The sequence below is a fragment of the Taeniopygia guttata genome, chromosome 19 (assembly GCF_048771995.1).
Source record: "Taeniopygia guttata chromosome 19, bTaeGut7.mat, whole genome shotgun sequence".
Lineage (NCBI taxonomy): Eukaryota > Metazoa > Chordata > Aves > Passeriformes > Estrildidae > Taeniopygia > Taeniopygia guttata.
The window spans coordinates 10,198,245-10,224,495 of record NC_133044.1 but is presented as its reverse complement, the minus strand read 5'-3'; the positions used below and the strand labels follow the sequence as shown (position 1 = coordinate 10,224,495).

Below are 26,251 nucleotides of genomic sequence, written 5' to 3'. Positions count from 1 at the left end.
CCAGTGGGATTAATAATAAAAACAAACAAAAAAACCCAAAAAAAAACCCCAAAAAACAAAAAAACCCCAACCAAATCAGAGAAAAGCCTGAAGGGGCAGGACCCATTCAGCTGCACCCTGGCACAGCAGGAGTCCCACTGCTCCCACCCCATGGTGTCTACAGCTGTTCCAAGCTCCTGATAAATTCACAGTGGAAAGGAGATCCAGCAGTTTGGATCATCCATAAAAACAAGCTGGAAGAGTGGGTGGATTCTTTTCTCCAGGAGGTTGTTTTATGGATTGAAGTTGCAGTTTTGTTCCATGACCTGATTGAAGCAATAGTGGGATATTTGGGATATTTGGTAAATGTCCTGTTCCCTCCTGGAACAGAAGCTGTAAAAGGGGCTTTTTCTGGGATGCAGGAAGGAGATGGATCTGTGGAAAATGCTGTCCCTGCTCTTTCCAGCTGAGCTGGACCGTGTGGAAGGGTGGGTGATGAGGTGCTAAGGGTTTATTCCTGTTCTGGCACTAAAGGCAAGGGGGCTCTACCTGGGGTCTCATTTAATGCTTGAGTAAACCACTGCAGAGAGACTGGGAGCAGCCAAAGGCTCCAGAAAACCCTGGACAGCCCTGCTGGTCCCTTTGGGAGACTGACCCTATGTTGGTTGTGTGCTCTGGATTCGAGCAGAACCCCCCAAACTGCTCCAGGGTTGTGGGAATCCAGAGCTTCCCTCTGGCCGCCCTGGCAGGTCTGGGACCCTGGCAGGGGTCAGGAACCCCCCTGGACAGAGCCCCCAGAGACACTGGCTGTGATCTCTGTCCATGGAAAAGAGTTTTCAATCTTACAGGATGAATTACCAGCTCTGAGTGTTTGATATAAGTAATAATTAAGTGTGGCACGGGTGCAAAAGTAAAATTTTAGGTTTCTAGATAAGGGGTTCAAAGGGGACAAGATGGAGGAAATTGGGTGTGCCTTGTCCTTTTTCTCCTTCTTCATGCCCTCCATGTTTCACTGTGGTGTTGGCATTTTTCTGTTGGTTCAGGCTGGGGACACACTGTCCAACGTAGGTGACAGATATTGGCACGTTATTGTAAATCCAGCACAGGTAGTTTCTGGTATTTAATGTTTGTACCATCCCACTGAGGGCAGAGCCCCACACGCTGCCCTGCAGGACAGAGCTGCGGCAGGGCAGCAGAACATGTTAGAGATAAACAGAATAAACAACCTTGAAACCAGCACAGACCAATTATGGCTTCTGCTTTGGCAGCGGGGCTGAAAGACAGAGACTTTCTACAATCTGGGAATCATCAATACCTCAGATTCCGACACAGGATCAGGTGACAAGAGTCGGAGCCACTGCTGGGGGCAGTGCAGGTGTCCCTGCCTGGGCAGGAGGGGAATGAGAGAGGTTTCTCCAACCCAAACCAGCCAGGGATCCATGAGAAGCCTTGGCAGTGCCGTGGTGCTTGTCTGGAGGTGCAGCCTGGATGAGAGGAGATGCTGTGTCTGTGTACATCCATGATTCCAGAGAAGCTTTGCAGTGGGGTTGTAAGGAAACACAAGGTTCCCCATGGCCTTGGCCGTGTCCCCTGTGGGCACCCCCTTCGTGTGATCTCGTGTGCCTCTGGAGAGAAAACACCGAAATAAGGTTGGTTTGTAAAAATGAATGGCAGGGTGAGAGAGGCAGCTGTGAGGGGAGTCCAGGGCTGGCAGCCCCTGGTGCTGAGCTCTGTGTGGGATGGAGAGCATCCTTTGCACGGTGTTTGTACAGCACAGCAGGCTCTGGTCCCACATCAGAGCCCAGAACTCCCTCTGGGACCTGGAAAACCTGCCAGGTGCCCTCCCTCCTCCCTCCCTGTCACCCCTCAGGCCACTACGCCAGGCAAGCTCATCAAAGTCCCTTCAAGCCATTTGGTTTTGGTGATGCCATGCCTGAGAGTCACCCTAAAGGGTTTGAAAGAACAGATTAGCTGAGTTTAAGAGTGTGAATAATGAAGAGAACCTGTTCTGTGCGAAGCACAGTATCATCAGTGATGACTCACTGGGCTTCTTCTTGACCACTAGTTAAACATTTTATGTCCAAACTGTGATCCACATAAAATTGCTGGAACATGTCTTGCAGCTCTCAGTGTCCAGCAGCTCCAGTAGAAAGTATTTGCTTTTCTGGCAGTAGGAAAAAAAGCCACAGTGACTCAGGGCATTGGTATTGGAGCTGCATCCTTGGGACTCTCTCACTAGTGGGGACAAATTCCCCTCTCACCTCATCTCCTGAAGAAAGGCAAGTGCAGCCCATTCCTCCTCCAGCTTCCCAGCTCCTCTCACTCAACCCCTGCTGAAAACTTCCTGAGCTGAAGGCTGTCTGTCACTCTCAATGCATTATTTTATTCCTCTTTTGAGCACTTGATGTCTTCCAGGAAAAATTCAACAACATAATTGGGCACAATTTACAAAAACACTTCCTCTGCCTTTTTTTTTTTTTTAAATAATTTCTTGGTAATTTCCTTGTGTATCTATTATGTCTGGTGCTGTGAGAAACACGAAGTGTTTGTTCTCTATTGCCTTTGCTCCGTGATGTTGAGGATGTGATAAAACTCTGGTTTAAATAAGTGTTTCCTACATCCCTTTCAAGCATCTCTTTGCCAGACTGAAGGGCCCTGACTTCTCAGTCTGTTTCTGTGCAGAATTCACTCTCTGCCTCTGTCCAAGCTCCTTTCCCTCCTCTCATTCTTCCTCATTCTGTTATCTCCCTTCCCGAGTGCTCCGAGTGGGGATTTGTTCATCCTGCAGGTGCACAGCAGAGCCAGACAGCAGCACAGTTCCATTTGCTCTCTTTCTCTGACAGAAATCTCTCCATTGGATTTTCCTGGGGCTCTTTCCAAAGCAGCCTCCACATCCCCCCAGTGACTTCCTGGCCAGCAAGGCCAAGTCCAGGGGAGACCACGGGACCTTTTCTCCTGAGCAGCATCTGGCACTGAAATTCAGCTCTTTAGACCTCAGACTCTGGATTTTGTAAGATTTTTGTGCAGCTGTTGCAGCAGTTCGGGGTTTGCTCATCCTGCTTGACTCTGTGCCACTAAGGAGAGTTGTCATTGCACTCACACACACCTCCAGTCCCCAGGTAATTTCCCAGTCACTGAGTGGGTCTATTTTACAGGGCTCTCTGGGGCTGCAGTGGGACGTTGTTTCCATTATGAAAACTGACTGTTCCTCTTTGTTTCTGCCTCCTTTTCCCATCTCCTCCTGAATGAAAAGGAATGCAAACAATCCCCTGGCCCTTTCAGCCTCTCCTGAGCTGTGCTGGGTGCTCACCCACCCTCCACACCCCCCTGCCAGAATTCCTTCTCCTCCTGCTTCTGACCAGGCTGTGGTTTCACCTTTTGCAAGTGATTTTTCAGACTCCTTTTTGGCCGACCCCACTGCTCCGAGCAGTTTGTCACACCCGGGGATCCCTTTCCTCTGTGGATACACTTTGAGCAGTGCCTTTAACTCCCCTGCTCTGCTGGGTCGCTGCACAACCTTTTTTCCTTTTACCTCTGGCTGGTTTAGCAGTCTGTGATTATGCCAGGCTTGCAATAGAGAGTTTAAAGCAGTTATTTTAATCTTTTAACTTCTCCTTTTTTATTTCTATTCGAGCAGCTTCTCAATTTTTAAGGTTATATAATTTTTTAAAATTATATAACAATCAGTATAGTGTGTTTTTCTACATTTATACCTTTTTATAGTTAATATAAAATTTATGTATTTACCACAATACATATATAAATTCAGGCATACATATACATATACATAGTCAGGTATATATATATATATATATATACACACATACACACACATACATATATATACATACATACACACACATATGTATGTATGTATGTATGTATACATATATATATATATATATACATGGTGTATTTCTATTTGCAGTTATAGGAGCAATTCTGATACCTTGGATTGTTCCTTGCCATCTCAGAGCCAAACAGAGTTTGTTTTCTGCTTCCAGATTTGATGTTTTTCCATCCAACAGTTCTTTATTGTCCCCCAGCTCTGGCAAGGCCAGAGGGGCCCAGATTTGAGTTTTGGCCCCACCAATATTGAGTGAAGTCATAATTAACCATCACCACTCGTCCATTGATGGCAATTTCAAATCCCTTTCATTTTGAAGTCACTCCTGCATTGCTGTGACAGTGGTCAAATGAGAGGTGACAGGACTATTCAAGCAGGCCTAAATTAAGTAATAATTGAAATGTTTGAAGGAAAATGAGAATGGTTGTCAGGGTCAGCCTTAAATATGTCTTGCTAGCAACTTACAGAAGAATTCTGATGAAAATTGCAGTGCTGTATGAGCCATGATTGGCTTTTATTTCAAAGTAAGTAAGTTGAACAGGAGAGAAAGGGGGAGGACACACAAGAGCACAGTTAATAAGATGTACAATCAAGTTAAACCTTTTGCACAGTGATATTGCATGAGGTAAAGCTTCAGAGTTTCAATACAAAATAGATTTTGTTTACCAAAACCCCAGAATGTTTGAAAGCACATTGGACTAATTTATAGGTCCCATGCTTTATGGAGTATTTATTTAATTTGGGAAAATGAGGCCCCTTCTGATAAGCAATAGCTCAAAGTGCTGCTGGAGAACAACAGCAGCATAGAAAAAGTTATTTTAGAGATCTCAAGAGCTGCCAGCCAAGTCCTGATTTAGAAAAAAACGTAAATTCAAGTGCAGCGACTTCAGTCAATGCCACAGGGCACTCACTGAGGTGCAGAGACTGTGTCCCTTTTTCTTACAAATCCTTACGCTTGCTTTCCTCAGCCAGGAAAAGGAGTTCCTGATTCCCTCAGGAGCACCAGGAGCTTTGTGCTGTGCCAGCCCTGGCTCACTGAAATCACCTGGCACTCGTGCTCGGGGCTGGGGACAAGGTGGGCTTTGGGCACAGCTCAGACCTGATGGGCTTGGAGTTGTGTCCAACCTCAGAGATTCCATCCATGTGCTTCTGTAGCACAGGGCCACTTTCAGAGGAGCACTCTGAGGTGCCAGGACAGGTGACAGTGTTTTAGATATTCATCATCTGCATCCTTGTTTCAAAGGCTGGGATCAAGCCTTGGTGCTGTCAGAGCCCTGGGGGCAGTGACCCTGTCGTGGGGCCACCCAGGAGGGATTGTCCTGCTCTGCTCTGGGCTGGGCCAGCCTCATCTCGAGTGCTGTGTGGAGTTTGGGGCACCACAATGTAGGAAAGCCATGAATCCGTTAAGGAAAGCCATGAATCCGTTAAGGAAAGCCATGAATCCATTACGGAAAGCCATGAATCCATTAGGAAGCATCCAAAGGAGGCCACAAAGAAAGTGAGCAGTGTTGAGGAGAAGAGGAGCAGCTGAGGGCACTTGGAATGTTCAGCTGGAGGAGACTGAGGGGAGACACATCACGGTTCCATCGTCCTCATGAGGGGCAGAGGAGGGGCAGACACTGATCTCTGCTCTGTGGGACAGCAACAGCTGGAGCTGGGCCAGGGCGGGTCAGGCTGGAGATCAGGGAAAGGTTCTTCCCTCACAGAGTGCCGGGCACTGCCCACGCTGCCCAGGGAATGGGCACAGCCCCAGCTCCAGGAGCTCCAGGCTGGGATTGTTGGGGTGTCTGTGCAGAGCCAGGAGCTGGGCTGGATGTTCCCTGGGGGTCCCACCCAACTCAGGATATTCTGTGATTCTGTGACACCCTGAGCATTGTCACCCAGGTCCCACCCACACCCTGCCCATGGAGCCCATTTCAGCCCAGGCTCCTGCAGGTACCTTTGTTCCCACTCTGGCTCCAGGCTGCACCTCCACTGCAGCTTTGTTTTCATCTGCTCCTGACCGAGATTTTTGGGCAGAGCTCGGATGGAGTTTCTCCCTTTTCCAGAGCGTCACCAGCGCTCAGCTCTGCTCATGGAGTTCAGAGCCTTCAGGACCCTTGGGGAGAGCTCTCCCTGCTCTGGGACCACCCTTGGGCACTGCTTTGGTCATTCCCACCATGGAGCAGATCCTCCTGTGCCCTCCTGAGCCGACATTCCCGGCTGGAATCTCCCTCTGGGTCAGTGCCACCATGAGGAGCAGTAGCGTGGCTTGGGGATGAGCTTGGCTTCCCTGCTGGAATTTCCAGCAGCTGGTGCTGCAGCCAGGAGCAGGATGTGGAGGTGGGATGGAGCAGGCCTCCTTGTCTGGCTGAGCACATCCATGCCCTCACACTGCTGCTGAAGCCCAGCTGCAGCCTGGGCATCTCTGAGAGCCCAAAGCCTGGCTTGCACTTCTGCTGGCCCAGGGACTGCAGCTCTGAGTCAGGGCAGCTCTGCCATTCCAGAGCAGCTCTGTGGCATTCCAGGGAAGCTCTGCCATTCCAGAACAGCTCTGCCATTCCAGAACAGCTCTCTGCCATTCCAGAGCAGCTCTGCCATTCCAGGGAAGCTCTGCCATTCCCCAGGGCAACTCTGCTATTCCAGAACAGCTCTCTGCCATTCCAGAACAGCTCTGCCATTCCAGAGCTTCTCTCTGCCATTCCAGAGCAGCTCTCTGCCATTCCAGGGAAGCTCTGCCATTCCCCAGGGCAACTCTGCTATTCCAGAACAACTCTCTGCCATTCCAGAGCAGCTCTCTGCCATTCCAGAGCAGCTCTCTGCCATTCCAGAGCAGCTCTCTGTCATTCCAGAGCAGCTCTCTGCCATTCCCCAGGGCAGCTCTGCCATTCCAGAGCAGCTCTCTGCCATTCCAGAACATCTCTCTGCCATTCCAGAACAGATCTCTGTCATTCCAGAGCAGCTCTGCCATTCCAGAACAGCTCTCTGCCATTCCAGAGCAGCTCTGCCATTCCAGAGCAGCTCTCTGCCATTCCAGAGCAGCTCTCTGCCATTCCAGGGAAGCTCTGCCATTCCCCAGGGCAACTCTGCTATTCCAGAACAACTCTGTGCCATTCCAGAGCAGCTCTGCCATTCCAGAGCAGCTCTCTGCCATTCCAGAACAGATCTCTGCCATTCCAGAACAGCTCTCTGCCATTCCAGAGCAGCTCTCTGCCATTCCAGAACATTTCTCTGCCATTCCAGAACATCTCTCTGCCATTCCAGAGCAGCTCTGCCATTCCAGAGCATCTCTCTGCCATTCCAGAGCAGCTCTGTGCCATTCCAGAGCATCTCTCTGCCATTCCAGAGCAGATCTCTGCCATTCCAGAACATTTCTCTGCCATTCCAGAGCAGCTCTCTGCCATTCCAGAGCAGCTCTGCCATTCCAGAGCATCTCTCTGCCATTCCAGAGCATCTCTCTGCCATTCCAGAGCAGCTCTCTGCCATTCCAGAGCAGCTCTCTGCCATTCCAGAGCAGCTCTCTGCCATTCCAGAGCAGATCTCTGCCATTCCAGAACAGCTCTCTGCCATTCCAGAGCAGATCTCTGCCATTCCAGAACATTTCTCTGCCATTCCAGAACAGATCTCTGCCATTCCTGAGCAGCTCTCTGCCATTCCAGAACATCCCTCTGCCATCCCTGAGCATCCCTCTGCCATTCCCCACGGATTTCCCTGCTCTCCAGCCTGGCCATGCTCACAGACCCCTGCTGCAGCCTGGCTTCTAGCCCAGCCTGCCAGGTTTGGACCTAAACCCTGTTCACCCTGTTCCTCTGTGGTCCTTCTGCTCCTGCTTCATTCCTGCCTGGGCCTTTGAGGACAGGAGCCTCTCGCTCTGCACAAACTTCCATCTTCCCAGCAGAAGCATTTCCAGGGAATTTGCTGCAGCACACGGCAATTATGTGACGGAAGTCGGGTGAAAGGGAGCAGGAATAATTTGCAAATTCTGCCAACAAAATCTCATTCATTTTTGTTGTTGTTTTTTTTCTTCCCCGTACCTTGGCAAGGCTCCTTCCTGTTTTTCTTTCATTCCATGGCAAATGCACAATAGGAACAGGAGGTCAATCACTGGGAATTGTCAATTTATAATTTTTCTGACGTTGCCAGTTGCTTTTTCTAAAGACCATGAGCACTGTGTAAAGCTCTTGTTGGGTAACAGACATAATTGGATGATTTCTAAATTTCCAAGAGCTTTTAGGTAGTCAGCACACTCCTTCCCTAATATCCTGTGGCTCTGGTTTTGTGCTAATAAACTGAATTGTTTAGGTCAAATTGACCCCAGAACTGCCACCCTGCAGATTTTGGGAACAGGATATAAAGGCAAAAAATAGCAGCTGGAATGGAAGATTCTGTGAAAGAATCCCAGGATGTCAAAAATAGTATTTTTGTCCAAATCCTTCCAGCAAATCTAAGAGGATCAGCCCAGGTACAGGAGAAGGAATAAGAAATGACTGTTACAGATCCAAGAGGTCAGATAAGCATGGCTTGGTGAACAGGGAAAATATGCCTGTAAAAGTAAAAATGTGTGAACTTACAGCTGGGTGGGATTGAAAAAGATGGAAAAAAAGGAGGGAAAAAAGAAAGTTTGGGTCAAATTCTGCTGAAGTTGACACCTCTTTTCCTCTGCCAAAATGGTCCCTTCTGGTTTAGGTCAGGAAGAAGTTTGGGAGCAGCAGAAGCAGTTTGAATTTGGTGATTTCAGATTTAGAGGAATTGTTCACTTAGGGGTTTTTTTAGCAGATCATTTTAGTTTGCATGGGAAGCTGTGCAGTGGGGAGAGTGCAGAGCTGAGCCCAGCCCTGGGCTGGGAACACCCAAGGCAGCAGGTCTGGAGACTGGATAAACCCCAACCCAGCCCAGCTCCAGGCTCTGTCCCTGCTCCCCTTCCGAGGTCTCCCAGGCACAGGCTGTGCTCCGTGGTTCCTGACCTCACTGAAATTGCATTTTTCAGTCCCAAGGCTGAGCTTTGGTGCAGCAGGGAGGCAGGAGCTGGGATGTGGTGCCTGGAGGCAGCTCCCTGCTCCTTTTGAAGGAAGGCCTTGAGCCAAGGCTTTTCCCTGCAGTGCAGTCACCTCCCAGCGTGTCTTTGGGGGGGTTTGCCCTGTGTGAATCACTGAACGTGGAGAACTCCCAATTTCCTGCCTGCTTTTCCCTGTGGGATGAGATGTGGGAGCTCTGCTCTGCCCATGGGATGTTCCTGGGCTGGAGCTGGAGCAGCTCCTGAGCTCTGAGCGCTGAAGCTCCAGCCCTGCTCCTGCTGTGCCCAGTCCCTGCCCGGCCCTGGGGCACAGGTGTCCTCTGCCCCTCGAGTGGCTGCACCCAGAGCTGCCCAGGGCCACCTCCTCTCCCTGCTGGCCTTGCCCCTTCTGGGCAGATCTTCCTGCCAGGAAATGAGGAGGTTCTCCCCAGCCCCCATCGTTTGTCAGGTTTGGGTTTTCCATGCTGGATTAAAGCCACAGAGGGATTTGGGACTGAATCAAGATGAACTCTGGGTTCTGCTAAGACCATCAGAGAGTGAGGAGATCATTTGTGTGATCCATTAATGTATCCCTGGATGGGCTGGAGGTGGCTGGGGGGCTTTGCCTCTCCTTTGCTTGATGTGAGCTGTGCCTGTGTGTCTCAAGAATATTCTGTACACGCCTGTGTGTCCCAGCTACAGCCTCACCTTTACCTATGGCCCAGCCCAAGTCCCACCTGGAAACACCAGGGAGCATCCAAGGCACCATTCTGGGGTGGAAAGGAGTGCTCATGGACCTGCCCTCCATCCCCACAGGAGCAGAGCCACAGGCAGCCTTCCCACATGCTGTCCAAGTGCCAAGGGCCTTCCCTCAGCCTGTGAGGGCAGCTCAGGCATTCAGAATTAAATCCTACCATGGAAGTGCCTGCAAGCCCTGTTGGACATCTTGAAATGACTGAGTGACCTGCTAATGGAAGTGTTTTGGGATGAAGGGTACAATAATCCACTGGCTCCCTCCCCTCCTCTCTGCACTTCCTTAACCCTCTCTCATATCTGTGACCCTCTCCAGCATCCTCTGCCTTTCCTGCAAAGACAGATGAGATGAGAAAGGCGAGAGGCTCTGGGGAATGTGGGAATGCAGCATCAGTCCGAGCTGTGGCTGAGGGAGCCCTGAGCCCCAGCCAGCCCTGCCCCTACCTGCTCCCAGCCCTTCTCCAGAGGTGAAGTCTGGAGCAGCTGCTCATTTCCACTTAAGCTGTGGGGTTTGGGCTATTAATAAGCCTGGAAAATAACCACATGTTCCCTGAGTTATGTAACAGATGTTAAATTCCCTGAGATGAAGAGGTGTCAGCCTGATGGAAGAAGTGATGTGAGGACCTTTCTTTTCCCTCGGAGCTGTGAGATAGGCTGGAGTGAGGGCACAGGAGGTGTCTTAGGGAGGGGGTTAAAAAAGGTCTCATTCCATCTTCTCTTTGATAATTTTTATTTTTAGGGTTGTTGTTCCCCCATCTTTCTCTCTCCCAGAATGAGCACTCCTGGGGAAAGGTCCTCAGCAGTTCAGGGTGGTGTTTAACCACGGTGGAGCTCTTCCTAAAATCCCTGCCAGGGCACTTGGCATAAATACTGAGGCCACACCTGGAGGATGAGGCACCTGCAGTCCTGTGTCCTGTTCTGGGCTGCTCCAAGGAAGACCCTGAGGGGCTGGGGTGTGTCCAGGGCAGGGAATGGAGCTGGGAAGGGGCTGAGCCCCAGAAGCAGCTGAGGCAGCTGGAAAGGGGCTCAGCCTGGAGAGAAGGAGGCTCAGGGGGACCTTGTGGCTCTGCACAGCTCCTGACAGGAGGGGACAGTCAGGGGGATCAGGCTCTGCTCCAGGGAACAGGGACAGGAGGAGAGGGAACGGCCTCAGGCTGGGCCAGGGTGGACATCAGCAGGAATTTCCCCATGGAAAGGTGCTCAGGCACTGGAGGAGCTGCCCAGGGAGGTCTGGAGTCCCCAAGGAAGGGCTGGAGGTGGCACTCAGAGCTCTGGGCTGGGGACAAGGTGGGGATGGGGCACAGCTGGGACTTCATCCAGGAGATCTTTTCCAAGCTGAGTGCCCCCGGCATTGGGAGATGGAGGGGAGCTGTCGGGAGCTGTCAGCAGCTGCACGGAGCAGCTGAGCAGAGCCTTGGGAGAGCCGGGCCTGGCTGGGGATGGGAGACCTCAGAGGTGCCACATTCTCTGTGGGTGGAAATCACAGCCAGACAGAAACCAGAGGCACTGAGCAGCCACTCTCCAGGAGGAGCTGCTCCCCCTGCCAGGGAGACTGCTCAGATTTCATTTCTGATCTGCTCCAGCATCTCCTGTTTCCCACCCGCTGGCAGGACAGCAGCAGGGCCCTGCCCAGGCACAGCCAGGGACCGGGACAGGTCCTGAGCATGGGGACAGGTCCTGAGTGTGGGGACAGGTCCTGAGCACGGGGACAGGTCCTGAGTGTGGGGACAGGTCCTGTGCATGGGGACAGGTCCTGAGTGTGGGGACAGGTCCTGAGTGTGGGGACAGGTCCTGAGGATGGGGACAGGTCCTGAGCATGGGGACAGGTCCTGAGTGTGGGGACAGGTTCTGAGTGTGGGGACAGGTCCTGAGCACGAGGACAGGTCCTGTGGACGGGGACAGATCCTGAGCATGGGGACAGGTCCTGCTGTGGCCGTGGCCTTGCTGTCACAGTTAGTGACGCTGCAGGGAAGGGCCCTCCTGGATTCCTCCCTCTGTTTTCCCATCCCGCAGGAGGCAGGGGCAGAACTGAAGGAAGTGCCTTCCTGCTACGTGTGGAATTCAGCAGGATTTAGGATGTGCAGGTGTCTCCTGAGGACAGGCCTGGACAGGCTGTCACAAGGCTGGATCCCCCAGGCAAAGAATTGATTGTTAGCCACTCGGCAGTGAAAAAGAAATGTGGGAAGCAGGGGACAGGATTTTGGGTGGTTTCCCCATTTCTGCCCAGTTCCCATTCCCCTGTCCTTCAGGAGCAGTTCAGAGCTGTGCACTCGCTGTTATTCACTGCTCACCACTGATTAATGGGCTGCTAATGACATTACTCATTTCATTATCCCATCTGCAAGATCATTCATTATCTAGGAAAAGGAAAGTCCATTTCCTACTGGCCTTAAGTGGTCGGCTGGTGGGGTGAAGTGCGAGGCTCACATTTAGGAAGAGGAGCAAGAAGAAAATTCCTTCTCAGGAAGAAAATTTGCCCTGAAAGTCATCTCCAAGTTTGTATTAGTAAAGAGTGGAGCTAAGACATCAGAGGAGATGTTGCAAATCACAGAGATAAAAGAGGTAGCCCAAAACATACATAAGGACTGTGTCAAGAAGATGCTCTCAGAGGGCTGGGATAGCATTATTATTATTATGATTATGATTATTATGATTATTATGATTACTATGATTATGATTATTATGATTATATAATATATAATATATAATATATAATATATAATATATAATATATAATATATAATATATAATATAATTATATTATAATAATAATATAATAATAATATAATAATTATTATTATTTAATATACAATATATAAAATATATTATATATTATATATATTATATATATTATAAAATATATAATATATAATATATAATATATTTAATAATAATAATAATAATAATAATAATAATAATAATAATAATAATAATAATAATAATAATAGTAACACAACAGCTTGGAGGGCTGGGTCAGAGCTCAGGTGCTTGAGGTGTTGTGTAATTGCAGGCAAAGAAATTATTGCTTTCAATTCACCTTCCACGAAACGGGAGAGAGAGGCCAGCTGGCGAGTGACAGATGGGCAGGGGACAGCAGGGAGGGGACAGCAGGGAGGGGACAGCAGGGAGGGGACAGCAGGGAGGGGCCCGGCAGGACCGCGGCTGGCCCCGAGCCGGTGTCAGGAAGGATAACGAGGGGCATGTGTGGGGCAGCCGGGGGCCAGCGATAAATAAATAAAAGTGTCTGTCAGAGCAGTGAGAGCCTGGCTGGAGATTGATGAAATATCCTGAGTGGGGGAGGATCCGCAAGGAGCGTGAAGCTCCAGCTCCGGGCCCTGCACAGGACAGTCCCTAAAGCCCACCAGGTGCCTGTGAGCATCCTTCAAACGCTCCCTGCCTCACGGGTGGTGTCCCCAGAGGAATGGGGACGGGGCCAGCCAGGTCCTGGCAGCAGAGAGGAAGGAGAGCTGTGCCCACGAGGAGCCCTGGCATGGCCACGCCGGGCCGTGGAAGGGGAAGGGGAGCTGTGGCCGTGGGCTTGGAGGGTTTGTGTGTGACGACTGGAGAGGTGACACCGGCTGAGGGGACACCCTGGGGGTGGCAGCTGGCAATGAAAGGTGCTCCTGTTGTCCCGGCACATCCCGGGAGCGCGGCTGGGCTCAGCCCTGCCCGGTGCCACCTCCTGGCACAGAGCTGGGGCCGCTGCAGGGACCCCGAGCGGGGCTGGTCCCGCTGGCTCTGGCCAGGGGGTGATGGAAGCCCCTGTGGATGTGTGGAGGAACCTTTCCAGCGCTTCCAAAACCGCCGGCGGGTCTGACTCCCCCAGCCCCAGCCCTGTCCCTTCCCTCTGCCCTGTCCCTTCCCTCTGCCCGGTGCCAGCCCTGCCCGGTGCCAGCCCTGCCTTGCCACCACACGAGCTGCTGCCCCGTGTCCCGGAGCTCTTCCCCACCTCCCTTCCCATGGCCAAGCCCCGCTTTTACCGGCAACCCAACATCTGTTCCAGATGTGGCCGGCGCTGCCGCGGGGCTGTAAATAAATAAATGCCAAAATCCCAGCCGTGCGTGCGCTGAAGTTTGTGTCGCTCCTCGCCCGCAGAGTCGCGCTCCGGGCTCGCCCGGCCCCATGATGAGCTGGCCCAGCGCCCGGAGCCCCCCGAGCCGCCGGCCCGATGGGGCTGATCCAGGAGCCGCCGGAGGGGCAGCCCCAGCCTGACCGCGATGGAGCTCCCGGCGACAAGGAGGAGCCGCCGCAGCGCAGCAGGCAACCAGAGTTCCCCTCCTGGCAAGTGCTGTTCTCCTCTCCGGGAGGGATGGAGGGAGGGATGGAGGGATGGAGGGATGGAGGGAGGGATGCTCCTGCCCCGGGTGGGCGTGGGGACACCGCGGGCGCGCAGGGAGGATGCGGGGCTCTGCCCCTGGAGCACAATCCCGCCCCAGGCGCTGTGAGCAGCATCTCCCCGGAGGGCAGAGGGACTCTGGTGCGCCCCAGCCGAGCCAGCCCCTCCTTTCCTGCTGCCTCCGCCTGGGAAGTCCGAGTGGAATTTTGGAAGCCTGGTAGCCTTGGAAATTGATTTTTTTTCTTTTTTTTTTATTATTATTATTACTTTTCTTTCTTCAGCATTTTGAAAAATGGCTTGACTCACAGTTGCATGAGGCTGTGGGGACTCACAGCAGACCATCTGTTTCAGCTGTTAACAGTCATTAATTTTTTTTGTAATTTTTGCTACTTTCAAGACACTTTGGGGAAAAAAAAATATGTTCTGGATGGCATTGGAGGAGTTCAAAGTCACTAACATCTTTTTCTCAGAGAAACAATGTGCCATGAATGCAGTTGTTCTAAAAGAAATACGTTTTTATTGGCTTTCTAAATGGGGAATTTGTCTCCTGTGGTCATGCAGGAGGACACAGTGTTTATCTCCTTTTCACCATGTATTTGGCTCATACCTGCAATCCACAGACTGAGCAGGGTTTTTCTGGGTTGAATATATTGCAGAAAGGCTTTCATTTAAAAAAATACAGTGAGATTTTTCTCTTAAGCCACTGCATTTCAGGGCCCAAGCACTCAGTGGATTGTCTCCAGCCCTGCTCCTGGGACAGGCGCTCCCAGCTGATGGCTCGGGGTGCTGGTGCAGAGTTGGGGTGTCTGGGCTGGTAAATAAAGGCACAAAGCCATGCTATTGTCACTGTGTCCCCCAGCCTGGGCACATCTGCCTGGTGTCCCCTGAGCCAGCTCCTCCAGAGGGGCTGTTCCTGATCCCCCCAAGGGCATCCAGCCCTCCTGTGCTTCAGGAATGCTCCACCAGGGCCTTCACCAGGGCTTGGGGTTCACCCCAAAGCCCCTCTGGAGGTTTCCCTGTGCTTCATGGAAAGTTTTAGATGTGACAAAAAAAACCATCCTTGAGCTTTGCATGGAGTGCCAGGATGAAGGGAATGGTTTCCACTGCCAGAGGGCAGGGATAGGTGGGATACTGGGAGGGAATTCTCCCCTGTGACAGCCCTGGCACGGGTGCCCAGAGCAGCTGGGGCTGCCCCTGGATCCCTGGCAGTGCCCAAGGCCAGGCTGGACAGGGCAGTGGGGACAGTGGGAGGTGTCCCTGCCATGGCAGGGGTGGCACTGGGTGGGCTTTGAGGCCCCTTCTAACCCCACCCAACCCATTCTGGGATTCTCTGATGTAAAGATTGAAGGAAATGGAAAGAGAGGGTGCAGCACCTTGGGAACACGAGGTGGGGAGGTGGGGGCAGCTCCTCCAGGGAAGTCCTTTGTGCCACCACGAGGCCGTGGGGTGGAAACAGCAGAGCAGAGAGCTCTGGCTGAGCATCTTTGGGTGCTGTGTCTGTGTCAGGAGGTAAAACACGGCCAGGAGCCTCCAGAGCTGCTCTGGGGCTGCTGCTGGGGAATGCAGAGCAGAAGGGTCCTGCCCTGCCGGTGGGTGACACCGGGGAGGGGACAGCCAGGGGCCGTGAGGCGCTTCCAGCCATCCATGAGCACTGCGGCTCTGTCCATGAGCCTGGAAGGGCTCCCTGGAGCTGGCCAAGGAGCTCTGGCTGGGGAGCAGCCCCTGGCACTGCCCTGGGGCTGTGCTGAGCCCCAGCCTGGTCTGGGGCACTGAGGGACATGTGGGGACAGGCGTGGCACGGGATGGGGAAGCGATACACAGAATAAATAACTGGACTGCACAAGCTGGGGTAGTTCTGAAGTGGGTATGTACTGTCAGTGCCCAGCACAAGTGAGATATCTCTCCAAAAACTTGTGCCCCGAGCCTCAGTCTGACCCACACCTTTATTCCCAAAGCTGTTCCATATATAATACATTGCACAACTTTTTTAATGCATATTCAACCCCTGGTCCTGCCTGCCCTCGCCTCTCATGCTAAATAGGTCCACGCCCTTCTGGGCACACCTGGTTTGCTGTGGTGGTCCTGCAGGGGTCTCTTGGGGTCTTCTGAGGGTGAAGATTTTGCTCTTCCTCATGATTGAACTCTTTCGTGTGCTTTCTGTCAGTCTTGATAGGCTTGGAGACAGGGGAGCCCCTTTATTTGGGTTCTTTGCATCCCTAGCCATTGTTCTTTGTGCAAGAAGCTTCAGAAATTTGCATTTTCTTATGCCCTTTTGTGCCATGCAGAGGTTTCTTAAGAAAAAGGTTAAAATTCAACACGTGACTCTACAAACTAAAATATAAATGCTTAATTCATTTTGTTAACTTAAGTGAATTCTAAAAATCTCTATTTCAGTGGCAAACCCCAAATAGCTCCATGAGGCAAAGCCGAGTCCATAGGATGTGCCCTGAGAGCTCAGCTCAGGTCTGGATGATCCCATATTCCAGGGATGGACTGGAGCCCCCTCCTGACCTTTTCCAGGCCATCCCTGGGTCTCTGCTCTCCTTCCTGAGCAGGGGCTGTGCTGGAGGACAGCCAGGATGTGCTCGCCAGCAGAAGGTGCAGGAATTCACATCTGGAGCCTTGGAGACGTTTGGGGCCAGCATGGTTTTCATTTGAGGCCTTTCCGTTCTCCGTTGACTTAATTAAATAAAAAAAAATTAAAAAAAAAAAAAAAGAGCAGGCAGGATTGGGGTTTTTTTTTTTCCTTTTTTTTTTTTTTTGTTTTTTTTCTGAGCAGATGCCTGGCTCAGAGTGCTACAGAGCCAATTTTAATTTTGAAATTTCCTTTCATTTTAAAGCTCCCCACAAGAATTTGGAGCTGCAAACCAAAATGAGGAGGTGTCAGACTTCACAAACCAACCCAACCCCAAACCTATTCATTAACTCAAAAAGCATCCTCTGTTTTGTCAATTTTCTGGGAAAAAAAAATTGACTTTTTTTTTTCAAATAAAACCATTGCTTTAAAAAAAAAAAACCAACTGAATTGAGCAGAAATACTCCTCATTATTTGCTGCAGTGGAGGGAAATGGGGGTTGGCTGTTGGCTGAGGGCTGCTCTTCCCCTTTGCCCTTCTGCTGCCAGCCTGTGCCATGGGACAGAGAATTTCTGAGCCATTGACAGAGTTTGATAAGGATGATTTGAGATCCTGAGGCTCCCATTTATTCCTGACACCCAAATAATTGTTGGTTTTTCCTGTATCCATCCTCCTCCCTCGAGGAGCTCAGAGCTCAGCACAGCCTCCAGGGCACAGCCTGACGATCCTGCCTGCTCCCAGCTCCCAGTGCACTGAGGGAAGGGAAGGAGATCTCTCCCCAGCAGGAAATTTGCCCATTAACACCCCAGACACCAAAACCTCAATGGAGCTCTTCCCTGGAACCAGCTCAGATGCCTCTCCCTGATGGGAACTCTAAAAATAAGCACATTCTCCACAAACAGCTTAAAGATGTTGAAAATGAAAAGCAACAAAGGCTGGAGAATGGATGAGTCACTAAATTACAGGGCTATCTTTCGAAGAGCAAAACAAAGCCCCACCGAGCCCTCCCAGCTCTGGCTGCTGGAATTCCTCGTGGGTTTGGGGCTGGGCTGGGGCTCTGAAGGGTGAAACCTCACCCAGTTCTGCTCCAAAGGGTGAAACCTCACCCAGTTCTGCTCCAAAGGGTAAAACCTCAACCCATTTCTGCTCCAAAGGGTGAAACCTTACCCAGTTCTGCTCCAAAGGGTAAAACCTCAACCCATTTCTGCTCCAAAGGGTGAAACCTCACCCAGTTCTGCTCCAAAGGCTGAAACCTCACCCAGTTCTTCTCCAAAGGGTGAAACCTCACCCAGTCCTGCTCCAAAGGGTGAAACCTCACCCAGTTCTTCTCCAAAGGGTGAAATCTTACCCAGTTCTGCTCCAAAGGGTGAAACCTCACCCAGTCCTGCTCCAAAGGGTGAAATCTTACCCAGTTCTGCTCCAAAGGGTGAAAGCTCACCCAGTTCTGCTCTGAAGGGTGAAACCTCACCCAGTTCTTCTCCAAAGGGTGAAACCTCACCCAGTTCTGCTCCAAAGGGTGAAACCTCACCCACTTCTGCTCCAAAGGGTGAAACCTCACCCAGTTCTGCTCCACTCTGGGCCAGAGCTGCTCTGGGTGGAGAGAGAAAAGCCAGCCTGCCCAGCAGCACGAACAGGAGGTGCTGTTCTCTCCCACCTGGGAATTGCTGGGAATTTTTGGGATAACCCCCCCTCACCATGAGCTCCCAGGATAAGGAGCCTTCCTGCAAGGGGCTGAAAGCAAGAATTCCTGTCCCCAGAGGGTTCCCTGGCGCCAAGGGAGCCACAAGTGTGTGGAGTCTGAGCTGGGAGGAGATGTCTGTGGGTGTCACTGGGTGAGATAACACAATGAAAGCTTTGGGATCTCCCCCCTCCCTCAAGGTCTCCGTTCAATGAGCTCCAGCAGCGTGGACTGGGTTGCAAAGCTGCAGTTTTTTGAGCATTTGCAGATGAGTTGGGATCCCAAATGCTGGCATTTGAGGCAGCAGAAAGGGGCTGGCCTAGCGCCAAAGCTGTGCCCACATCTGATGTTTGCAGCCAGCCCCAGGCACTGGGAAAGGCTGCAATGAGCCCACGGGTCCCACAGATGGTGGGGCTGGGGTACCCGTGTGCCAGCCCTGCTGCTGGGTGTGGGGTGCCCTCCTCGGGGTGCCCCTTCTGCCCAGGAGGGATCCCAGGGAGGTCTGGGTTGGAAGGGACTTCCAAGGGATCCAGTGCCACCCCTGCCATGGGGACACCTTCCACTGTCCCAGGGTGCTCCAGCCTGGCCTTGGGCACTGCCAGGGCTGAGACACTCTGTGTCAGGGCCTCACCACCCTCACATCACCCCCAGACTCTCATCCATCCTTATTGTGGCTGCAGCAGGGCACCACAGCCGTGTCCCCAGCCCGCTGCAGCACTGCTGGCTCACTCCCGGCCCAAAGAACCAACCCTTGGATCCATAAATCCATAAATGCCTGAGCTGGCAGCTCCAATAAAAGCTCTGCCCAAGGATCATCAATCCTGGAGCACAGCTCGCCCAGCAGTGATTTAATCTCAATATTCCATTTTGAAATGTGCTAATTAAACTCCAGGAGAAAGCATCCAGTGCAGAAGCGAGGTGGAGGAAAAGGAAAAATAAAAGTTTCTCCTGGAGTAATTAAGCACAATTAAAATATGAAAATCCCAGCTAGGGAGCAATTGTACTCCCTCCCCCAAAGTGTTTCATCAGAAATAATGGGGTGGAATTAAGCAATGCCAAAAATGTGGGCTGGGGGTTGGAAAACCTCTCCCACTCAAGAGCCACGAGTCTGGGAAAGGCTCCTGAGCCCTCCCCAGGGAGGGGACAGTGGGTGCTGCCCAGGACATTCCACATTGGAGTGGGCACAGCCCCTCTGAGCACTGTGGGGAAGGAAGGGGTGCAGAGCTCCCCCCTCCAAGGGCCTGCCCGATGTTCTGGGCTTTTCATTCCAGAGGGTCATCCCTAAGGGAGCAAAACTCTTTAATCCCATCGAGGAGTTTCTTCTCTGAGGGACCTCGAAGTTTGGCCCTGCAGGTCTCCCATTTGGCTAAAAGGGATCTTTGAAAGCCACGCAGCTCTCCTGGAGCCATAGCCTGGCTCGCTCTGCCTCCCCTTGGACACCCAATTTATTGCTGCTGAGTCCACGGTGCCCTCACCCCTCCCTGGGCTCTGGAGCCCAAACCAAGCCCCTGCCCTGCCCTGGAGGCTTTGCTGGGCAGCTGCTCCCAGGGAAGGAGCCTGCCTGGAGTGAACAGCTCCGTGCGGAATCCCAGCAGGTGCTGGTCACTCCTGGTGGGATTGTCCCCAGGCAGTGACAACAGCCTGCCCTGCTGCCATCGCTCGCTGCCTCACGTTGGGATTTTATCTGCTCTGTCATTTCCAGCAGTGTATTCCAAACATCCCGGGGCTGATTCTCAAGGAAGTTCCATCCTTCTGGAGAGCTCCATCCCAGCTCCCAGCCCCAGGGGAAGCTGAAAACCAGAGGGTTTGGAGTGATCAGCTCTGTGCTGTAACAAAGAAAAAAGGGGAAAGAGCCATGGGCTGCTCCTAGTGATGTGGACACAATCTGGAGATATTCTGAATCTATCTGGGGATTAAGGAGGACTCAGTCCTTTCTGAATTTTTAATAATAAATATATCAGCATAATAGATTTTCCAGCTACTGTTTTCAGCCATGAAGGTTGGGGCCTTTTTTGTTCATGCTTTCCAGAGCTGAAGGAAAGGAAACTACTAAAGGCAGGGAATAACTTTCCCAAATGAGGATGTTTGCCCCCATTTGCTCACATAGGCAGCCCAGATGGAGATGAGGGAGCTTGCAAGTGAAAGTTTTCTCATGGATTAAGGGAAAAAAAATAGGAATGAAAAGTAAAAGGATGAGGTTCATCTGCATCTCATTGTGACAGAACAACATTTGGTGCCATCACTCACCTTCCTCCGCTGGTGCTGAGGGTCTTGCTCCTGGAGCAGGGATTATCTTCTCACCCAATGCCAATAACTTCATAAAAATGGTAAAACTCTGGGATGCAGCCCAGCCCTGATGGTCCATAATTCCTGAATCTCCGTGCAGGCAATGTCCAGGCAGTGAGAGGGGCAGTGGGATGCAGAAATCCCACCCTGGGGCAGGACAGCTGAGCTGGAGCAAAACAAGTTGAAGATTGGTGGAGATGGGAGTTATATGGGGTTTATCTGCACAGGGAGTGGAGACCCAAAATCCCTCTGCCCCTGGGTGCTGAGCTGCAGATCATGTTCCTTCTGATCCCAATAAATCCCAGCGTGGGGAGCACGGTGACCCACGAGGCTGATGGGAAGGAGACAGGAAGGATTTTACATCAGAAAAGTACAAGGGAGACAAGATGTGAATTAAACACCTTTTGAGCCCTAAAATCGACGCTCTGCAGGCTTTGTTTGATGTGCACACGTGTGGGAGTGTTGCTGGAGCTGACAGGTGTCTCTCCAGGCTGTTTTCCAGATCCAGTTGAGGCAGTTTGAGCTGTGTTGGGCTCCCATCAGAGCCTCTCCTGCACTCAGCTGCTGTCACTGCCCAGCATCTCTGCTTGCTTTCAGCCCAAACTGCTTCCAGCCAAACTTCCCCTGGCCCAGCTGTGCCAGGGGTCAGGGGCTGTGCTGGTGCCAGGCAGTGATCCAAGGACTGTGTGCCTCAGGAGCATTCCAACAGGAGCTGGGGAGCCAAGCGAGCTCCACCGAGCGCTGGTACCGGCTGAAGGTGACTGCAGCAGGGAAAGGGGGGAGATTGGGCTGGCAGAAGGGCACTCCTGCTGGCATTTCCTCCTTCCCAGGGCAGAAACCCATCCCCTTGGATCGCTGGTGTGGGGCCAGGCAGGCTGGGGGCCTGCAGGGAGGAGCAGGGTTTGTGCACACAGAGCCCAGCACACACCTGCAGGTGTGGATTCTTCTCCTCCACTGCTGCTGGCCAAAAAGTCCCAGGCCATTCTGGCCAATATCAGCAATGGTGTGGCCAGCAGGACCAGGGCAGTGAGGGCAGCGATTGCCCCCTGTGCACCTCCAGTCCTGGGGGCGATTTTGGGCCTCTCACAAGACAAACCCTGAGGGGCTGGAGTGTGTCCAGTGCCAGGGAAAGAGCTGGGAAGGGGCTGGAGCCCCAGGAGCAGCTGAGGCAGCTGGAAAGGGGCTCAGCCTGGAGAAAAGGAGGCTCAGGGGGACCTTGTGGCTCTGCACAGCTCCTGACAGGAGGGGACAGCCGGGGGGGTCGGGCTGTGCTCCAGGGAACAGGGACAGGAGGAGAGGGAACGGCCTCAGGCTGGGCTGGGAGAGGTTTGAGTGGATATTGGGGAAATTCCTCCATGGAAAGGGTGGTCAGGAACTGGAAGTTGCTGCCCAGGGAGGTTTGGAGTCGCCGTCCCTAGAGGGATGGAGGTGGCACTTGGGGACAGGGGTCAGTGGTGGGCTTGGCAGTGCCGGGGCAATGGCTGGGCTTGACCCTGGAGATCTTTTCCAAAAAACCGATTCTGTGCTTCTAGAAAAGGAACCGGCGGTTTAACCGCGCTCCCAGCCAAAAGGAGACCTGGAGACGGAACTTCCCGAGGGGCTCGGCCCCACAGGAGCGGCTCCCCCCCGGCTCTGCCCCTGCCGCTCCCTGCGGGCAGCAGCCCCGGCCGGGCTGGAGGATGGGGAGGAGGCCCGGCGAGGAAGGGGTTAGCGGGGCTGGCGGCGGAGGGTGGTCCCTGGCCGGGCCGGGGAGCGCGGCGGGGCTCGGGGCTGCGGGGCCATGGGGCGCTGAGCCGGGGCGCCGCTCGCTTTCCTCCTCCAGCATCGCCTCCTTGCAGCCCGGCTCTTCGCTTCTTCATTTGATTTCATCCCTTCGCTTCGTGGTTTTTTTTTTTTTTTTATATATATATGATTTTTTTCTCCCTCTCTCTCCGCCATCCCCACCGCCCAGATCTCTGTGTGCCTCCTCCCTCCATCCTCCTCTGAATAACTCGTCTCGGAGCGAGCTGGAGGGGCTGGGAGGGGGTGGGGGGGGACAGTGGAGCCGAGCAAACCTGTGGCGGAGGAGCCGGCTGGTGGAGAGGTGAGTGAGGAGGTGGCGAAGGATGGATGGGGAGCTCGGGCTGCCCCCCGGCCGGGCGGGGACGGAGGGGAGGGCTCGGAGGGAGCCGGCAGTGCCCTCCCCTCCCCGGCTCGGGGACACCGCGGCTCCTTCGGGAACCTGTTGGGGCTTCAGCCAACGCTGCCAGCCGGCTCAGACGGGCCGGCAGCCGAGCGATCCCCGCGGGGGCTCCTCTGGAGGCCGTGGGGTGCGCAGGGGGGATGCTCGGGATGCTCATCCCTCCCCTCGGTACCCGGATCCGCGCCGTGCCCCCTTTGCCGGCGGTGTGCGCCTGTGGGCGCTCACACGCGTGTTTGTGGAGTTGCCATGGAGCGGCACAACAGCACTTTGGCTGCCCAGAAAACCTTTTTCGATTCGTTTCCTGGCCCCCCGCTCGTCCGTAGCGGGTGATGTAATGAGAGCTCGGTGTCTATGCGGTGTCCGGCTCTCGAGGAGTCGGACACGGGTGGAGATCCCAGATCCCGGAGCAGAGGGAGCATCCGCCATCTGTTTGAACGGATGGGTCCTTACGAATCTGTCAAACCCACCAAATGCACTCGACGGAGGAATTGGGCCCCAAACACCTCCTGATGCCGCTGTCGGCAGCCGAAATGCTCCCGAGCAGAGTCGCGCCCGAGGCTCGCTGCCTGCTCGGAGCCGTGCTGAGCCCAGCCCCGGCTGCTTGCAGCCCGTTCAGTCACCACGTTCGGCACCTGATCCGCAGCGCTCTCCTCCTGCTTCCATCCCCCGGGCAGCCCCGGGGCCGCAGCGGGCCGGGCTGAGCCGCCTCCCGGCCGAGCCCTTCCGCGGTTACTCAGCAGCTCCTCAGACCTTTCCCACCCACCAAGTTTTGCTGTTTTCCACGGAGCAGCTGCCTCCCCCTTAGCGCCGGCTCCTGGCGAGCTGTGTCCCCTCCCGGTGGCTTTGGGATGTTGGAAGTCCTCGGGATACGGATGGGCTGCGCCGGGAGATGAGAGCGGGCCGGTGGGGCTCTGGGTACCGGAGGAGAGGTGTGTGATCCTGGGTGGCTCCGAGGGCTCGCTGGACTACAGGAGGAGCTTCCCGCAGGCTGGGAAATGGAATTTGCCCCTTTGCCCAGCTGTAGAATAGCTGCACAAGGCCGGCACTAGCACAGGACCGGAGCCCAGGGTGCTAGCTAGCATCACGTAGGCAGCTGCCACCGAAATGACACACTTGATTGAAGGCCAAAAGAACCCAATACGTAACTGCTGTGATTAAGCTCCATATGATGCCTCAGAGCAAGTAAAAACCCCTCCTTCATCTCATCTTGCTTGTAACGAGACAGCCGTTGCAGGGATCTCATTCGGGTCATGTTGTGGCTTTTGGGGGATTTTGGGGGGGTTGTTTCGGGTCGGTTTTTTTTCGCTTCTGGCTGTACACACCCATGACCTGCAGCAATCGGCACCCCCGCGATGCCCCCTGAGAGCCTGGGGCTGTAGGTGTGCTGCTAGCTGGGAATACAAATTGGAGCAGGTAAGAGCTCCCGATGCCATGGCTTGTCTTTAGCAGGGAATTTTCCAGCTGCCTTCCCGCGGGTCTCTGCATGCTCCCCTTCCCCCGGCGTGCATGTGTGGGACTCAATTCCCGGGAAGGGTTTGACGGGGAAGCTTCATCCTTGCAGTTTTGGGGAGTCTCGGTGGATGCTCCGCTGTTTGCTCCGAGGATGCGCTGGACCTGTAGGCAGATCCTCTCTGCACTGCACCTGTGGCTAAAGGCTGTGCCCGGAGGGGTCTGTGCGCTGGGGCAGAATCCCAGCGGGAATGAGGGAGCACAGGCGGCTCCTGCTCGGGGTGAGGCTCCCGGGGGTGCCAGGGCTCTCCCCTGGGGAGGCTCTGTCCCGCAGGAGCTGCGATTTGCTCCTCGGTCCCTCGGGAGGGTGCAGAGCTCGCCTGGCTCTCCCAGCGCCTTCCCTTGAGTTCTCGGTGGGGCAGAGGTTTGGTGCTGGGGACAGAGGGATTCCAGCAGGGAACAAAACCCTTCGGGAGCAGCTCTCTGCCATCGAGCCCCAGGGCACAGCCTGGCTTGCAAGGAGAAAAAAAAAACCAAAAAACAACCCAAACCGAAACAGAGCAAAAGGCACAAAGGGTAATTTAACCCAATTTTCCTGCCTGCCTCAGTGTGGGGAGCGGGGCTGAGCCTCCTTGGTCCCCCTCCCTGGCTCCATTTCCACGCAGGTTCTGCCCAATCACGGTGTGCTGGAGGGTTCTGCTGATGCAGCCCATCCCTGCCATACCACGGCAGCTCTGTGACTGTAAATGGGTTTAGAAACAGCATTTTGGGGGCTGCTTGTCCGGGCTGCCCTGCCCCAGCTCGGACACGTTTCCATGGCCGGTCCCGTGCGGCTCCCTCTGCCTCCCGCAGCGCTGCCCCTGTAAGTTCAAAGCAATGCAACTTTCTCCTCGTTATTGCTTTTGAAATGTCCGAATTTCTAAGCAAAATCATGGCTTGACCCGTGCAATGATGGTGCCGTGCATGTTTTGTCTTCCAAAGTTGTGGTAAACTGAGCAAAATGCGCATTGAGAAACTCCTTGGTCTGGCAATACCCTCCACCATCATTTTAGATTTGTGCTCATGGAGCTTTTATTGATTTGGGATGAAATATGGCAGGCAATCTATGAGGAGATGCAAATTCCAACAGGCAGAGCCTTTTCAGAAAATTCTGGGAATGTCAGAAGGGTCTGAGAGCATTCATTGTAGCCTGGTGAGGTGAGCTGAGAGGATTTTTAATGTTGTGTAAAAAGACCAAGACAGTTTTATTCAGTTCATACAGTCCCCAGCTAATGATGTACTGGGGATTGATCATATGGAGGAGCTTTGCCAGGCTGGGGAAGCTTTAATTGTGTTTTTAACCTGTGAATGTGGTTAGTGTTAAAAGTGTGAGGCAGAAACTCAAGTAAATCCTGGGTATTATGCAATAGTTCTTGGGCTATCATGAAAAGAGGGCAATAGAAACAAACTGGTTTGTAGGTCTGCTTTTAATTAACTGCAGCCTCCTTTGATAAAAGCACTAACATGTGAAAATGGTTCTCAGCATAAAGACATTAAGCAGTGGTAATAAAAGCCACAGTCTGAATTTAGTCTGTTGAACCTGGAGTCCATGGGCAGGACCTGGAAGATGTAAAGAAATTCAGTGAGTGGTTCTAAAAGTGCCCTCTCATTCCCTGAACTTAACATCACCTTGTGGAGGCTTGCTGGGCATCCTTGCCTTTGCATTTTTACAGCAGGAGAGAAGCAAACCTGGAACAGCTGCACTGAATCCTGTCCTCAGGTCTGTCCCTCAGACACTGAATCCTGCAGTGTCCTCAGGTCTGTCTCTCACAGCTGCTCTCCTGCCCTTGGGTCTGCCCTAGCTGGGGCTTCCAGGCTCCTTTTTGGACCTGGACCTTTCCTGGAGCTCCCTTTGCCAGGCATTACCCAGCCATTTCTCCTGGCTGGAGGGCTCGGGTCAGTGCTGTTCTGTGCCTGGAGCTATTCCCTGTTGTGCTGGCATCTCTGCAGGCTTGGTGGCTGTCCCTGGCGTGGGGACACTGCCAGTGGGGTGACAGGGCCCCGTGGGTTCATCTCTGAACCCCAGCAGTGAGTGATGCCTGGTGGAGGAGCTGGTTTGGGGTCTCTGGTCCATCCCTTTTCCTCCCCGTGTTCCTTCCCTGCAGCAGAGCTCTGGATGCCCGGGAATGCAGGAAGGTTAAAATGGGAGCAGGGC

General features: G+C 53.2%; 1 protein-coding gene across 5 annotated transcripts in view; it reads left to right on the top strand.

Annotated features, from left to right (window-relative positions):
• Nucleotides 1-26,251, top strand: part of CALN1 (calneuron 1) — a 153,261-nt gene that overhangs the window by 5,853 nt on the left and 121,157 nt on the right. For 2 of the 5 annotated variants that reach the window (XM_072937192.1, NM_001245865.2), the window contains 1 exon segment: nt 13,647-13,832. In XM_072937192.1, coding sequence (XP_072793293.1) covers nt 13,720-13,832 — 113 coding nt within the window. In that variant the 5' untranslated portion in view covers nt 13,647-13,719. 5 annotated transcript variants of the gene reach the window in all.